This window comes from Syngnathus scovelli, chromosome 20 (assembly GCF_024217435.2).
Source record: "Syngnathus scovelli strain Florida chromosome 20, RoL_Ssco_1.2, whole genome shotgun sequence".
NCBI lineage: Eukaryota > Metazoa > Chordata > Actinopteri > Syngnathiformes > Syngnathidae > Syngnathus > Syngnathus scovelli.
This window is the reverse complement of record NC_090866.1, coordinates 10,900,257-10,916,119: the sequence shown is the minus strand read 5'-3', so window position 1 is coordinate 10,916,119 and position 15,863 is coordinate 10,900,257. Positions and strand designations below refer to the sequence as shown.

At 54.0% G+C, this 15,863-nt stretch overlaps 1 protein-coding gene across 6 annotated transcripts in view; it reads right to left on the bottom strand.

Moving 5' to 3' along the window:
• Positions 1 to 15,863, bottom strand: part of col12a1b (collagen, type XII, alpha 1b) — a 34,340-nt gene that overhangs the window by 9,723 nt on the left and 8,754 nt on the right. For 3 of the 6 annotated variants that reach the window (XM_049757692.2, XM_049757691.2, XM_049757697.2), the window contains 38 exons: positions 13,449 to 13,718; positions 13,107 to 13,373; positions 12,783 to 12,975; positions 12,170 to 12,294; positions 11,056 to 11,205; positions 10,865 to 10,984; positions 10,624 to 10,788; positions 10,407 to 10,553; positions 9,496 to 9,638; positions 8,781 to 8,913; positions 8,267 to 8,412; positions 8,075 to 8,204; positions 7,554 to 7,690; positions 6,982 to 7,111; positions 6,748 to 6,887; positions 6,537 to 6,669; positions 6,374 to 6,391; positions 5,873 to 6,012; positions 5,654 to 5,783; positions 5,428 to 5,576; positions 5,198 to 5,327; positions 4,989 to 5,128; positions 4,795 to 4,924; positions 4,593 to 4,732; positions 4,386 to 4,515; positions 4,135 to 4,274; positions 3,916 to 4,045; positions 3,701 to 3,840; positions 3,499 to 3,628; positions 3,160 to 3,299; positions 2,936 to 3,065; positions 2,692 to 2,831; positions 2,489 to 2,618; positions 1,227 to 1,369; positions 1,032 to 1,161; positions 821 to 963; positions 261 to 390; positions 56 to 175 (listed from right to left, as the gene is read on the bottom strand). In XM_049757692.2, coding sequence (XP_049613649.1) covers positions 56 to 175; positions 261 to 390; positions 821 to 963; positions 1,032 to 1,161; positions 1,227 to 1,369; positions 2,489 to 2,618; positions 2,692 to 2,831; positions 2,936 to 3,065; positions 3,160 to 3,299; positions 3,499 to 3,628; positions 3,701 to 3,840; positions 3,916 to 4,045; positions 4,135 to 4,274; positions 4,386 to 4,515; positions 4,593 to 4,732; positions 4,795 to 4,924; positions 4,989 to 5,128; positions 5,198 to 5,327; positions 5,428 to 5,576; positions 5,654 to 5,783; positions 5,873 to 6,012; positions 6,374 to 6,391; positions 6,537 to 6,669; positions 6,748 to 6,887; positions 6,982 to 7,111; positions 7,554 to 7,690; positions 8,075 to 8,204; positions 8,267 to 8,412; positions 8,781 to 8,913; positions 9,496 to 9,638; positions 10,407 to 10,553; positions 10,624 to 10,788; positions 10,865 to 10,984; positions 11,056 to 11,205; positions 12,170 to 12,294; positions 12,783 to 12,975; positions 13,107 to 13,373; positions 13,449 to 13,718 — 5,382 coding nt within the window. The remainder of the gene's footprint in view (positions 1 to 55; positions 176 to 260; positions 391 to 820; positions 964 to 1,031; positions 1,162 to 1,226; positions 1,370 to 2,488; positions 2,619 to 2,691; positions 2,832 to 2,935; positions 3,066 to 3,159; positions 3,300 to 3,498; positions 3,629 to 3,700; positions 3,841 to 3,915; positions 4,046 to 4,134; positions 4,275 to 4,385; positions 4,516 to 4,592; positions 4,733 to 4,794; positions 4,925 to 4,988; positions 5,129 to 5,197; positions 5,328 to 5,427; positions 5,577 to 5,653; positions 5,784 to 5,872; positions 6,013 to 6,373; positions 6,392 to 6,536; positions 6,670 to 6,747; positions 6,888 to 6,981; positions 7,112 to 7,553; positions 7,691 to 8,074; positions 8,205 to 8,266; positions 8,413 to 8,780; positions 8,914 to 9,495; positions 9,639 to 10,406; positions 10,554 to 10,623; positions 10,789 to 10,864; positions 10,985 to 11,055; positions 11,206 to 12,169; positions 12,295 to 12,782; positions 12,976 to 13,106; positions 13,374 to 13,448; positions 13,719 to 15,863) is intronic. The other 3 variants (XM_049757694.2, XM_049757695.2, XM_049757696.2) reach the window with 3 other exon arrangements.

The window sequence follows — 15,863 nt, the reverse complement described above, 5'->3', positions numbered from 1 at the left end:
GAGTCAGCATATGAAACCCAATTGGAACATTTTAGAATCAGCGCAGACGCGTTACCTCTGGGCGAGTAGATGACTCTGTATCCTTCCACCGGCGCCGCCACGGGGTCCCAAGCCACTCGGAAGCGCGTGTACCACTCGTCGGACACGCGCAGGTTCCTCGGGCTCAGCAGGCCGACTGCGGGCGACAAAGAAGAAACGTAGGATCACGCGGATGGATCGCCTCGTCGGGGTCGTGACGTCTCCGGCCGGCGCCGGCTCACTTGTGCGTCCTTTGCCGTTGAGGAGTCCTCCGGGGCCCTCGGCGTAGATGGCCTCCACCGTGATGTTGTAGGGCGTGTCGGGTGTCAGGTTCTGCAGCCGGGCGTTGTTTCTGTTGCCCGACACCACGGTCTGAAGATGCAAAGTAGAAAATATTACAAGAGCACCTCCTTCCCTCCCTCCCTCCCTCCCTCCCTCCTTCTTTTCTTCTTCCCCCAATCAGCGCATCTGTTTTTTTAGTCCACCGTGAGCAATAGCGGAGGCCCGCAGCTGCCATCAGTATTTCATCTCCTCATGAATTCCGTGCTGACGGCGTTGGTTGAAGGCCGCCGCGTAATTACCGCCACCAATCAGCGGCGCGTGATTTATGAGCTGACGGCGCGCGGGACGACGTGTGACTTCATCGCATAGTTAAGTGAGGCTGAGCGGCCAGAGCGGGTCCAGTTGACCCAATTTGCGCAATGACTTCACAATCAACCCCGAAGGCCTCACTTTTTCCTCGTTCAATCTTCGCACGTCATCGTTTGCAGACTTCTGAGCAAATTTTGGAGTATCTACTCACGTATTGGGTGATGGGGTCTCCCCTCATGGGGTGGTAGGCGATGCGGTACTGTCTCACGGGACCCTCGGCGTGGTCCCACCCGATGGTGAGCGAGTTGGTGGTGGCGTCAAACACTCGCATGTTCCGAGGTCCGGCGCGCGGCACTGTCGGAACGGCAACGTTGTCGGTCGGGCCACCTCGGCGAGTTTTTCAGATCGCGCCTCGTCCTTACGTGTTTTGCCGTCGCTCTTCAGCGACGGGCCCTCTCCGTCCGGGTACATGGCGATCACGTTGATCCGGTAGGGCGTGTCCTGGATCAGCCCGTCCAAGAAGGCGTTGCTGACGCTGCCCGGAACCAGCACCTGAGTCAAACAACACGTTGAGATCAGCTCGGCCACCGGCGGCGCACGTCATCATCATCACTCACCGAGTGTGGCGGCGAGGCGGAGTTCCAGGGGGTGTACTCCACGCGGTACTGCTGGACCTGACCCGTGGCCGGCTCCCAGCGAACGTTGAGGCTGTTGGGCGTGGGGTTGAACACTTGCACGTTCCGCGGGGGAGTGCGAGGAACTGCAACGAGAGGCAAATCCCGTCACCCGCAAATTTCAATTTCCGCCCTTCTATAAAAACAATGCACGAGTGGAATTCCTGAAAAGCCTTGGGAACCGGGTCTGGGAGGAGAGAGGTGCTCCAGGAATTCACAGATGATTTTTGCACATGTCCACCATTTCAATGTGATTTACAGGTCTACTTGTGGCGGAGGAGTGAAGGAGCATGTCTGTCTCGCACTTCTGACGTTTGGGGGTTTGAATTTCGGCCCGGCGCTTCCTGTGCGGGTTTTTTATTTTCTCCCACGTGACAAATGCAAGTTCCTCCGGTGATCTTATCACACGGCGATTTTAAAGCGGATCGAGGTCGTCCGTTCAAATCGGCTGGCCGACGTGTGAGAAACGAGTTAGTCACGCGGCTCGCCGATGGAAAGCACGAGGCTGCAAATGAAGGAAAAATCAAGCGAACTGAAGGAAAAGCCGGCCGGGCTGGTTAAAGCAAAGCAGATGTGCGCGAGCGGCTCCGTACGACACTTGAGCTCGTGGAAGAGCAAAAAAAAAAAAAAAAAAACAGCAAGGAGGCAGTAGGTAGCGAGAGCGGCTGCAGACGATGCGGTCAGCAGTTACACAACGACCTCACCACATTTCCATTGGTCTGCGCTCGAGTCTTCGCTGCATTCCAGCTCGTGACTTCATCCTTGTCAATCTCATCCGTCGCCACTAATCACAAATACTTCCTCTTTCTGTACTCAGATTCGTCACGCATTTTGACTCATCAATTTCCACTGGTCCCAAATTGTCTGCTTGATGAAGACATGGCGCAAAAAGCGTGTTGAGCAACGCACGATGGAGGCATCAGCTCGATGCTTGCCATTGGAACTCGGGCTGGAATCTTTGCGCGGCGCTCCAATAAAATGGGACTTTGCTGAGTGAGCGCGACACGCCGTCTGCACGCCAAGCCATCCAACAACACACGCACGCACAAAGTGATGTTTCGGGGAAGCGTGAGATCAGATGTTAGAAGGAACAAATAGTGGGCTTGAGTTGGTTCACATTTAAATGCAACACTGGCATCCCTCAGGGCTCAATCTTGGGTCCTCTACTTTTACAGCGTGGCCCACATGAGAGCTTCAACACTTACGTGTTTTTCCCCGCTCAGACTGGCGCAGACCCTCGCCTTCCGGGTAGACGGGCACCACGGTGACGGTGTAGGGGGTGTCGGAGAGGAGGTTCCTCAGGACGGTGTTGGTGGTTCCTCCCGATACTTGCTCCTGCAGTCAAATCGATTTTGCTGATGATATTTGGCATACACAAGAAGAAAAAAAAACAAAGAAGGGGACCAACCATGTCCTCGGCGCCGCCGGCCGCCGGCACGTAGAAGAGTCGGTACTGGCGCACGTTTCCCTCGGCGGGCTCCCAGGTGACCTTGAGTGTGCTGGTGGTGGGTTCGATCACTTGCAGTTTCTTGACTCCACCCAGCGCCTCTGTCCAACACAAGGGGCAAACCGGGTCAATTTTCCATCTGGCTGAATATTTTAGGACTAGCTCATAAAACAAACTGCCTTTGTTGCCGGGCAGATGAACTTACTGGTCTTGCCGTTGTCCGACATGCTCTTTCCCTCCATGTCGGCGTAGATGGGCACCACTGTCACCGTGTACTCCGTGTCGGGCTGCAACTCTCTCAACATCGTGTTGGTCGCCATGCCCGATTCCTGAGTCTGCACACACGCGACAAACACATCAATCACTTTTTGCAGCGTGGGAGATCTTTACATTTGAGAAATGGGTTGTCACTCGTGCGAATGAGCGCACCATGAGCGTCTCTCCCCCGTTGACAGGCTGATAGCTGATCCTGTAATGGCGAACGTCGCCCTCGGCCGCGTCCCAACGCGCTCGCAGCGAGTTGGTGGTGGGGTCGCTCACACGCAGGTTCTTCACGCCGCCCAGAGGCTCTTAAAATAAAAAAATAAAAAAGGGCGAGTTGGATTTTGAATCATTTCTTTGTGTTTGTTTGGAGGCCTGCGGAAAATCAAATTAGGCGCTCGGGGTGCAAGAAATGCGGACGGCTTAGCTAGCGCATTCCTTCGCTTGTCGTTCACGTCTGACAATGGATTCAATCATCTGGCGAGGGCGAAGCGGGCCGGCACTTACTGGTCTTGCCGACGTCGGCCTGCGGGATGCCCTCCACGTCGGGGTAGATGGGCACCACGGTCACGTTGTACATCGTGTCCGTGTCCAGGTTCCTCAGGACCAGGCTGGTGGTGCCGCCTGACACCTCCTCCTGCAAACAAGCACGAATATTTTTCCAGGTGTCTGTGGTGACTTTCCTCAGGCCAAGAATGACATCTTCTACCGTGCGCGGTTCTCCGTCGGGTTGCGCCGAGTACGTGACCCTGTAATTGCGCACGTTGCCCACCGCCGGATCCCAGCGCACCGTCAATGTGCTGACGGTGGGATCCACCACTTGTAAGTTCTTCACGCCGCCCACCGGATCTGCCAAGGCATCAAGATGGAGATTGCTCAACTTTTCCAAGATGGCATCAGGTATTATTCAGCCGTCCCACTCACAGGTTTTCCCGTTTTCGCTCTCCGGCAATCCTTCCATCTCGTGATAGACGGGAACCACGGTGACGGTGTACTCGGTGTCGGAGTTGAGGTTCTTCAGCACCGTGGAGGTGGTGGATCCTGGCACCTGGTCCTAGTTTAGGGAGGGAGATGGCTAAGTGAGACTCATGGGGGGGAAGACCTCGGCGGTGCTGCCGACTCCCAATTTGGCGGTGGACTCACCACATCCTGTTCTCCTCCCGCCACCGGCACCCAGATGACGATGTACTCGCGCACGTTGCCCTCGGCCGGCTCCCAGCGCACGTTGAGGCTGCTGGTGGTCGGATCGAACACCTGAAGGTTCCTCACTTTGCCCAGCGGCCCTGACGACACACGAGCGATGTGGCCTTCACTCACCACAAATTGATCTGCGCCACGTTTCTGAAGCTCATTTGGATCTCAAATTGTCATTTCAAGAAAAAAAAAAAACTCACTGGTCTTGCCGCTGTTGGTCAGACTGGGCCCGTCGCCCTCGGCGTAGACGGGCACCACGGTGACGGTGTAGCGGGTGTCGGGGAGGAGCTTCTCCAGGACGGTGCTGGTGGTGCTCTCCGATACTTGCTCCTGCACAAAACACCAAAGTGTGCCAATTGAAGAATCCTCACCACTTGTGATTTACTCGCACTTGAGTTGTCACTAACCACAATCTCCAGGCCGCCACCTTCCGGCGTGTAGATGACCTTGTAGCCTTGAACGTTCCCGTCGGCGGGATTCCAGGTGACGGTCAGCGTGGTGATGGTCGGGTTGGTCACCTGCATGTTGCCCACGCCGCTCAAAGGCACTGCAGGAATTCCACATGCGTGTAAACAAAGTGTCGCGTGTCGTTTGAAGACGTTGACTCACAAGTCTTTCCGTTCTCAGTCTGGCGTTTTCCCTCCCTGGCCGGGTACACGGGCAACACCGACACGGAGTAGGCGGTGTCGGGCAGAAGGTTCCTGAGGACGATGTCGGTGGAGGTGACGGGGACTTGCTCCTGCGGAAAGCCATGCCGTAAAATAGCTGTGGGCAGACTTTGCCGAGGCGAGCGGCGTTCTCACCATCTCCTCGCGCCCGCCGGCAACCGGCACATAGAAGACTTTGTACAAGCGGACGGCGCCGTCGGCCGGGTCCCACTTGACGTTGAGCGAGGTCATGGTGGGGTTGGTCACCCGCAGGTTCTTGACGCCGCCCAGGGGTCCTGACGGTCACAAAGACGGCAGAGTCAAGCGCTACGTTTTGGACTCCGCCAGCAAGCGGCAAGGCTTACGTGTCTTTCCGTTTTCCGACATGATCTTGCCCTCGCCCTCGGCGTAGATGGGCAAGAGGGAGACGGTGTAGAGGGTGTCGGGTTGCAGGCCCCTCAGGATGGTGCTGCTGGTGCCGGCCGACACTTGCTCCTAAAGCAATCCACCGTCACCATCCGGTTTCAAAGCTCATCGGTGAGCCCGTCGGAAGGAGATCTGGCCCCGCCCCACAGAACGGTGGTGGTGGTCCTACCAGTCCTACCATGCTCTCGGCGCCTCCGGCAGCTGGAGCGTAGATGACCTTGTACTCCTTGACGCGACCCTCGGCCGGCTCCCAGCGTACGTTGAGCGTGGTCATGGTGGGGTTGAGCACCTGAAGGTTCCTCACGCCGCCCAGAGGCTCTGCGGAAGACGCCAAAGGCTTCCGTTGGAGACCATCGCAAGGGCGGCGTGCGCAAGCCAAGGCGCTTGTTGCTCACTGGTTCTTCCGTCGGCCGAAACGTCTCTGCTGGGGCCGGTGGCGTAGTTGGCGGTCATGGTGACCCGGTACGGCGTGTCAGGCGTCAGCTTCTGCAGGATCGTGCTGGTCTTCTTGCCTCCCACCTGCGTCTGAGAAACACATTGACGTGATGAGACTCTGAAATTATTCTTTTTTTTCTTCTCCACAGGTTTTAGACGCAGCGGCGGCGTTGTCCTACCACGATGGGCTCGCCTCCGGCCAGCGGCGCATAGACGATCTTGTAGTTCTGCACGGGTCCGGGGGCCGGGTCCCACTTGACGGCCAGGGTGCTGATGGTGGCGTTGTAGACGCGCATGTTGCGAGGAGGCTCCGGGCGCACTGCAGCCGCCACAAAAAGAAAAATGCGAGTCAAGCGGGCGCACGGTCCAGAGCACGGCGGCGTGGTGGGGGATGAAGATGATGAGGATGAGGGTGAGATGGTGATCTTAAAACAGCTTTGCTGTCAAAGGATGGATCACAAATTGATGACGCGAATGGTGGCAAGTGATGATGATGATGATGTCACAGCTGGTTTGAAGGGGTGCAATGATGTTACATGAAATGAATTGAACATAGGACACATCGATATTTTGTGTTCCATGTCAGCAATGAGCAGATGTGTCTGACTTGATGGACACACACATGCAGTTGTGAAGGTGAAAAAAACAAAAAAACAGTCAAGAGTAGTTCATTGACGTACCGTCCGCAGCCTTCAACACTATAAAGAAAAAAGAAGCTCATTACAGCGGGACACTCACGCCATTTGTAAATAAAAAAAGGGGTCAACTTGGGTTCATCTGTAAAGGTCATTGAGAACTTCGGGGGCTGGATTTTTGTCACGCAAGTGTCGTGTGAGGACTCACATGTGCGCTGGTTTCCCATCAGGTCTTCGCTTTCGGACTCGTCCGGGTAGATGGCCGTCACGGTGACGGTATACTCGGTGTCCGGGTCCAAGTTCTCCAGAAGATGTGACGTCTCGTCGTTGCCCAAGATGGACTGTGTGGAAAAGAGGTCAACATGTGTTCTGCTCCATGATATCAAACATTTTGAAGCAATGGGGGGATGTCAGCTTACAGAATCTGAGTCGCTGTGTCCTTTCTTAGCCCAGCTGATGCGGTAGAGCGCCACGTCGGGCGCTCCGTGCTCCCACGTGGCCCTGAAGGAGGTCAGATCCACGTTGGAGAACCTGAGGTTCTTGGGGGGGGGAACCACGTCTGTTGACAGAAAGCAGGAGATGGGATCGTTAAAGCGCCGGAAAAAGAACATTCCTCACTCACGCCGTCACGGAATGCAAATTGCAGAACAGACCCGTGACTGCCATTCCGAGCATGGGGTTCCCTGGACCCTCGTCGTACACGGGGGTCACGGCCACGTCGTACTCCGTCTGGGAGCTGAGCCCCGGCACGTTGAGGAAGGTGACGTCGCCGAGGACTTCCAGCTGTTGGGGCGACATTTAATGAGGCGGTCATGGCCAAACATGAAATCAGACCGAACTACGTCAGTCTTTTTTTTTTATACAGCCAGGTCGGAATTTAGAGTAAAGACGAGCGAGCGGAGCTGCTTCGTGTCATCCATCGGGACCGGCTGGAAAATATTCATCCCAGACGCTTTGAGGAGGAGGACAGAGTGGCAGCGGGATGACGGGAGGCGGGCGGGGGAGGAGCGGGGCGAGAGAGATGGAAGAGACGGGAGGGCAGGAGAGGCCCCCGGCGCCCTTTCTCTTCCACAACCTAATCAGACGCAATCGCCTCCTTCCTTCCTTCCTAATAACTTCAACAGCTGCCCGTAAGAACCCCGATGATCATTTGGAAGCGCGGCGCTGGAGGGCAAAATAGTGGGAGCAGAAAAAAAATAAAGAGCTTCTCCAGCGTGATGCTCACCTCTTTGGTATCGCCGCCCTCGGACTTGTAGGTGACGATGTACTTGCGCACCAGACCGGGCGCCGCGTCCCAGTTGAGCTTCATGCTGCTGTGAGTCACGCCGGTGATCCTCAGGGCGCCGGACGGCGGCAAGGGCACTGTGGGGACGGCGACACAAAATAAGAAAATGTCAATCTTCTGCCGGTGGGATGACGTGAGTCCGTTTTGCGAGGCAGTGTCCCGCTTTGGGTGTTGAGGTGACAGCGCAAACATCATCTGGACTTGATTTTCAAAGCCATAGAAGAGGTGGGGGATTCCACTCACAAGTTTACATTCCGTGGCACAATTTGGAACATGTGGAACATTCTTTTAAAAAAAAAAAAAAAAAACACCAGCCGTCCAACTTTTTTTGTTATGTTTTTACGTCTAAATTTCCACTCGACAACCCCCAAGAATGTTTCCTGAACGATGCGGTTGATCATCTTTGCTAGTCTACCTGAGAGGAGCTCAAAAGGTGCCATTGTCTATTTGCGAGTACGTACGCGTGACTCCGCTGGTCTTCAGCGGCTGGCTGAGGTCTTCTCCGTGTTGAGCCAAGACGGAGATGGAGTACGCCGTGTTGGGGAGCAGCTGTGCCAACTGGATGTCGCTCACGTCGGCTCGAACCAGAACCTGCAAAACGGTGGGTCGTCGGTTTCGAGCTCCGCCGTGTCTTGGCGCGTGCGTGGCGTTACCTCCTTTTCCAGCTGAGGCCCGGTGCCGTTGATGGATCGATAGAGCACGGTGTAGCCGCTGGCTCCGCCCACCGGCTTCCAGCGCACCCTCATGGCGCTCATGGTCTCGTCGTAGACTTTGATGGACGTGACGGCCGGCAGCGGCACTGAAACCACATTTCGATAAAAAAACTGAAGAGCTAGCATGGATTTTTACTTTAGCGTGGATGTATGTGGAGAAAAAAAAATGCAACCAGAAAAGGTTTGCTGCGTTGGAGCCAGGAGAAAAAAAAAAAAAAAAGGCCGTAAAAGCAATCCAGGCATCTTTACATGAAAGTCAGCTTTTAAGTTGGCCGTCGGCGTGGCGTGACGGGCGGGGGCTTTACGTGACAGTCGCCCACAGATCAGACGCTAGCTTTATGCGCTAAGAGCAGGAAGAGCGTCGGGTCAAGAGCAGCGGAGAGCGAGCTGCTCGTTAAAGCTCCGGCGCTCAACTTTCACGTCAGGAAAAGTCCGGAGGAGGGCGAGCGCTTACGGGTGGTCTCTCGGCCCACCAGCGGCTCGCTGCTGCGCTCTCCGACCAGCGAGTAGACGCTCAGCACGTACGGCGTCAGCGGGCTCAGACCGTCTAACACCGTCGATGTCGTCGAGCCGTCCAGCAACACCTGCTGCGACAAAATATGTTATAAAACGGTCTTTAAAGATAAAGTTGAGTGTGTGCTTGTGCGTGTGTGTGTTTGGACAGGCATCTCCAAAGGGGCCGCCTCGCATGTTACATGCAGCGACTTTAAAAGTCAAATTTTCAAAGGATGGAGTCATGCTGGCTTGCTACATGGAGCCGCTAAAAGCCAAAAGAAAAAAAAGAAGAAAAACGATTTCAACTATGACCTAAGGATGAGAGCTTTTATTGCTGGCGTTTATGACGGCTGAAACGTGTTCACATGGAGCCTGCCTCAAATTGCACGCATGTCTCAGAATTCCGCCGCTTAGAAATAAAAACGCTTGTAAATTCCGGGACAAGATAAGAAGTTCACAAAAAGTTTTGGTGCTTGGCGGCTCAACGTAAACACACGTCAACAAGTCGAGCGGAAACGTCGCTCCTTTCGCAATCTTTTGGCCGATGAAAATGTCGGGCCGGATAGGGAGTCATTTTTGAAAAATTCTAAAAAAAAAAAAATCTGCGTGCTAGCTAGGCTACATGCTAACTTTGTGATCATAAGAATAAAAAATGTTTTGTGGCGTGTGCGCACCTCGCGGGATTGTGCTCCGTTGTCCAGCGCGTAGACGAGCCGGAACATCTCGACGGGCGTTTGCGGCGCGCTCCAGGAGGCGCGGAAGGAGCGGTGGGTGACCTCGGAGGTGGTCAGGTCGGAGGGCGCCTCCGGCGTTTCGTCTGCGGAGGGGGGGACGACAACAAGCGGCGTCAACGCGACGCACCCGGACATCCACAAATCTGACAGCAGCAGTGCCGCCGCCGCCTGTTGGGCCGCCCGGGCGCTGTAAATCACTTTCTTTTGATATAGTTGCTCTTAAAAGTGATTTACGCTGGCTCGGTGGAATGTTCCACTCCGAGAAGTGGATTCTGCTTTTACAGCTGGACGTGGCGCAGACACGATTGGACAAATAGGTGGCGTTGTTGTCGGTGGGGGGGGGGGGGGGGGGGGGGGAGAAACACACTACAAAAACTTTCCTACTCAAGATGTTTCTTTTCAGGTTCTATCCAAGATTTCTCAGGCGCAATAATTAATCAAAAGCGATGGACTGATGGTTTCGAGATCTTGTTTAACTTCCAACCGGTGAATCGATGCACAAAAAGTTGTCGATTGATCGGATCATCTATTAGTTGCCAATTGACGGATTCACCCCGAGTTGCCTGACAAGTCGAAGCCAAAAGTGATCAAGTGAATTGACGGCGTGGCGAGTGAAGGCCCCTCGGGTGCCTTTAAAAGCCGCAGTAAATTGGGGAGGGAAAATGTGATGTTGCAAATTCCACAAGAGGCAAACTTTGTGAAGTTTCCACCTGTGCTGTTAATTAGGAGAGGGTGTAAATCTGAGTGACTCATTCTGAGAGCGGCCCAGAAGGACGACCGGGTCACAGCTGCTGCATATAAAACTTTTTCAGAACCTTTGATTTGGACTCAAACGTGCTTGTTGTCCTAACCTGAACCTTTGACGCTGTTGCACAGGTTGGCGGTGAGGTCGTCCACGATGTCCAGCAGGAACTTGAAGTCGTTGACGTTGTACATGTGAATTTCGTCCGGGTCGGAGGCGATGGAGCGCAACTCGTTCTCGTCCGCGTTCTTCACGCCTGCAAGGACACGCTTGCTTGGTGCTGGCTTTTTCACCCAAAAAAAACCCAAACATGGCAAGCAACTGACCGATGGCGTAGAGCTCGATGCCGCTGTCTCGTAGGTTCTGCGAGTTGGTGACGATTTCGTCCTGAGACTTTCCGTCGGTGATGAGGATGCCGATCTTGCGCGAATCTTCTCGCATGCCGACGTTGGCTTTAAAATTGTTCTGCAGGATGTAGCTCAGCGCCATCCCTGCGTCGCCACGGCAACAGGTTAGCCACCGGAGGAGGCCGGGACTCCGACCCGGAACCGAGGCCGGGTCACTCACCTGTCATGGTGTTGCCTCCTTTGTAGGGGAGGTTGTTGACGGCGTCCAGCAGCGAGGCTCTGGTGGCGTGAGCGTTCAGGTGCCACTCCGTCTTGGGGTCGCCGCTGTACTGAGCCAAACCTGCGCCCGGAAAAACAGCCAATCGGTGAGCACCGCGCCATATTCCCAATTTTCACGTATCGGAGACTTGCCGATCTGGATTTTATCCGGGCCGATGTCAAAGACGCCGACCATGCGGCTGATGAAGTTGCGAATGGTTTTGAAGTTGATCCGCCCGATGCTCCAGGAGCCGTCCACCAGCAGCACGATGTCGGCCTTGGCGGAGGTCTTGCACTGCGCGTCTGCGACAAAAGACAGAGCTGAGCAAAGCCGGCCGGACGCTCCTCAAAGCGCTACCGGACCTTTGCGTGTGTGACCACAAGGGGGGAAAACCAGAAGCGAAAAATAAAAACACAGCAGACACCAGACAAGAAGCACTTTATGAAATACACGTCATCATTCACACGCCCGACAAGGTTGCTTTTTTTTCCACATCCAGCGTCGGGTTTCGCTGATCCACGCCGACTGATCTTTTTCATTTTTCCGCCATGCGGTCGCTGCGGGGAACCTGTTGACCTGAGAAATGGCGGGCGGCCGCCTGGCCAGCCTTTTAACATCTGGAAGGCGCAAGTGAAGACAAGTTAGAAGGCAGCACAAGCAAACAGTGACGTGGCGCTAACCACGGCGGTTTCCCTTATTGGCGTTTTATTCCGTCACCGTAGCGACGACGTGATGAAAACAAGTTTGGCGGCGCCGCCACCGAGATCATCGGGGGTGCCGTCTGTTCCCATGGGAAAATTCCCGGGTCGACTCGGTAGCAGGCCGGCCCCGCGTCTGCTTTCAATTTCGCGGCAGAGGTCAAACGCGTCCTCGGGGCCCGACGACGGCCCGCATTTTCCGACCCTCGGGACTAGCCGACATTCGGCACGGTCCAAATATGTAACATGTGCGGCGGCGGCGGGGTCACGCATCCGAGCAACGCTTTCCAAACGTCATTTGCGCCGACGTTTCCGCTGACGGGGGGGTGGAAATCGGCGAGGTAAGCCAAACAGCTCTCAGTAATTAGCCGTAATGACGATCATGTGCGCGTCTGCGTGATGCTAACCGACTCCGACAGCGCCAAGTTCAACCTTCTGGCGCCGATCCGGGAGAGAAGTCAAGGCCAGTACGTGCCGCTGGGAGGAAACTCGACGCTGCGTTAATTAGTTACTTTCCGCAGCTCCTCGTTTTGAATGGTGCGAGTGGGAGCGGGAGGGGCATCTTTACCTGAGGGACTCAACGGAGGCGGCTCGGGAGCGTCGGAGAGCGTGGTCTTCTCCTCGCCCGCCAGAGGCAAACTCTCCCCTCCGTCAAACATGCCAAAGACGGCCACGGAATATTTGGTTCCGGCCCTGACACCAAAGACACCAGAAAGGGATTCCCGTCACATTCTTAAGCCAAAAAGACTTTTATCCAAACATTTGCTCTTCGTTGCTTTGCTCTGTAATTTGCCAGATAGCGTTTGGACACTCTTTGGACTTTCCTTCTAAACTCTGACATCATTTTTAACTTCACGGCTCCTCCCTAAGACGGTCGGTACAATCGAGGATCAACTTTGAGACTTGATGGTGATGATGTCGAGGAGAGTGGCTTGACTGTTTAATGTGGATTCCGAGTCGTTTGAAGCGCTCGGCACCGTGTTTAAAGTGGTCGTTATGCTGGCTGGAGTGCCTGCTCTGTTTTTGGAAAGCGGTTGCCGTGGAGTTTTGGACTGGTTGCCAAGGTGTCGACAGCGGTTGTCACGGCTTTCAACTGGCGCCCTGGATGATGTACTTTAGCAGGCCCTTCTCAAAACGACCCAGACTCGCTGGTCTGTATGCTAATGCTACGTGGCGCTCACCTGAGCTCCTCCAGGACCACCGTGTTGTCAAAAGGGCCCACCAGCATCTCGTTCAGGTCGATATCCTCCCCCGCGGGGTGGAAGGTGACCTTGTAGCCCCGCACCTCCCCGGGGGCCGGATCCCACGACACCCTGAAGCTGGTCTTGGTGGGCTCTGAGGTCTGGAGGTTCCTCGGAGCTTTGTAAGGCGACACTGAAACACAAGAAGGAATTCAAGACCCAGCCCCTCGTCAAGATCTTTCAGTGGTCGGTGAGGAGTGACATGCTACTGAAGCTTTCTCATTTCCAAAAGAGATTTGGGAGGGCGGTTCTGGAGCAACGTACGTGTGCTTCCTACGCCTTGCCTTGCTTTTCCTTCCCCGCGTTTGTAGACGGGATGGACGGTGATTTGGTAGGCGGTGAGCGGTTGCAGCCTCTTCAGAACGGTGGAGGTGACCCCCGCCGGGACCTTGAGGACCACCTCTCGCCCGCCGGCGACGGGAATGTATTTCAGCCGGTAGTGCTGAACTTTGCCGGGCGCCGGCGCCCACGTCACTTTCATGCTACGCTCGGTCTCTTCGCTGGCGCGCAGTCGCCGTGCCTCTGCCGACACTGCGGGTCAAAAAGGGGGGCGCAAAACGTTTATTTCAATTGAAGTGTATCCAAAATTAGATTTGTTTTCTGTACCGTCGGTGGTTTCGTGTCCGACGAGCGGCTCGCTGTCCTTGTGGTCGTAAACGGCGACCACCGACACCTGGTAGAGCGTCTCGGGGCTCAGGCCGTCCAACAGCGTTTCCGTTTGCTCTCCCGGGACCGTTTTCTCGCCGGACTCGCTTGAGTACGCCGACTGCCACTTCACGCGGTACGTGCGGACGTTGCCGGGAGCGGCCGTCCAACGCGCCCGGAAGCTGCTCTCGCTCACATCTCGGGTCAGCAAGTTTTGAGGAGGGGCCGCCTCTGTAAACGGGAAGTCCAGGTCAGTTCATGATAATAATTGTGATAAGTTGAAAAAAAAATTCAAAAATCTTGTTTCCTCCACTTTTTGTTGAGAAACCTGAGTTGACCTCACAGCAAGTTGAAATTTATTACAGCAAAGCCAGGCTGGCGTTCCCACGGCATCGGCGGAAAGATGGCAGACGCTTATTATCGTCGCTCGTGAAATGATTTGTCGTCCCAAAGTGCCAATGGAAGCGCACGTTGGGTGCCGTTCAAACGGCGTGACAGCGAGGAGGCCAGAAAATGGGACAAGGCGCAAAGCGTGCAAATAACACATGAAAGATGTCTGGCTGGCCCAGGAGAGAGATGAACTTTCTTCCCGTGAATCGTAAATCCAGAAAGAACGAAAAGATGCTGACTTTCACGTCTTCAATCAGGTGGCGGGCTTTTATTTTGACAAGCAGACGCCGCCGCTGGGCCTTCGCCATCACTCCTGCCATTTTTTATCAGCTTCAAGTGGCGCACGTGGAATGATATGCACCGCCGGGCCCGGCCGCCGCCGTCGGCCTTTTTCCAGCGTCTAATTCGAGACATCTTTAAATGCTATTAAGACCAAAGGCTCTGCTCTCCTTTTTTGTTGGTGTTAAAAAAAACCATTTGGAATCTGTTTCAAAATGGGAAGTGAATTTCCATTTGCGGCCTCAACCCCACTTTGAAACATTCAACATACATGCCGCAAGCACGAAAAAACTTGTGTGTGGCGCCAAACTGTGAAATGGAAGTCGACTATGTCTTGGTATATACGCGTTTCGCTAGAGTCAATGTTTTCATTTCTTTCTTTGTTCGCTACAGTCGGGTGAATTTTGTTGACCTTATTTGCACATCATTTGTTTGGTCCCACACAAAACGCTGATTCCCAGACAACAAAGACGATTAAGAAAAAAAAAAAAACTGTGGCTGTTTTGGTTAATGCGTGTGGTTTTTGGCTCCGACTGAGTCAAAGCAGCAAAAATCCAAACAGTCCATTAGCCGCTAAGCATAGTTAGCCAGTAGCTGGGGAACATTCAGACGCTAAATCAGATCAGATGTTTTCTTCTTTTTTTTCTTTTAAAGCGGGAATGCAAGTTGGGCAAAAAAAAAAAGAAATAAATCACCAATCGACACCAACGGTCATGTTGCTCAAGTGTTGGATGTGAAAAGGCTGTAAAGTGCCCGCTAACTGCTCACTAACTACTCACTTGCTATTCCTCACAAACTCAAGCGGTGAACACGGTGAAGCACACTAAACCTCATTTGGCTCCCTGAGGAGAAATTAAGTTGCGAGATAAACTTTAAATGTTAACAGTGGAGGTTCATTTCGGACTAAATTGTCCATTATACCGCCCCTTAGTGGCCAAGGCGTGCACGCAAGAATGACTAGCACAATGTGCATTGAATTACTATATGTTGGTAGAAAGTCTAAGATTACAGATTGCAACATTTTTGCGGTGGCTGCAAAAGTTGGACGGCTTTTCTCTTTCTTTCAACGGGGAGAAATGATTTTCCCTTACGAGCGTTCCCATGGAACAAATTCGTCTCCTATGTCAAGGCACCGATACATTTTGGTCAAGTGACATCCGAATCAGGTTTTCACTTGGCACGGTCAGCGCTTGGGGTTTAGTCCAAACGGTAGGACATCATAATCCTGATTTAGGATCGTGACCCTGACATAAGAATCCTCATTTAGCAAAGCTTTAGTTTTTGTGTGGCGCATTACGGTGGCAGCAAAGGGAGTGAAAACCGCCCGCAGTGGAAAGTCTGCTGGCCTCCTGGGTTGTGTAAACTTGGCCGGGACACTTGTTCCATCTCCATCGGTCGATTCAAGAACCCCGAGCAGCCCGGGATGATTTTCGTGCGGGTGGCCCAGACGCCGAGGGGGGGAAAAAAAAGAAAAAAAAAAAGAAAAAAAGCCGCCATCCGTCAACGTCAGTCGAAGCGTGCAAGGAGCTACCGGCGATTGCGTTTGAATGAATGAATGAATGAATTACAGAGCCAGAGGTCAACCCAAAACCAGAACCAGTGACATAACTCCACAAGAAATAGAAAGCCTGAATCAGCAGCAAAAATGCTAAATCGAGCAAGTGAGCTAACAGAGCTGGGCTGTGCGTGTGTGCGTGTCATCTTATT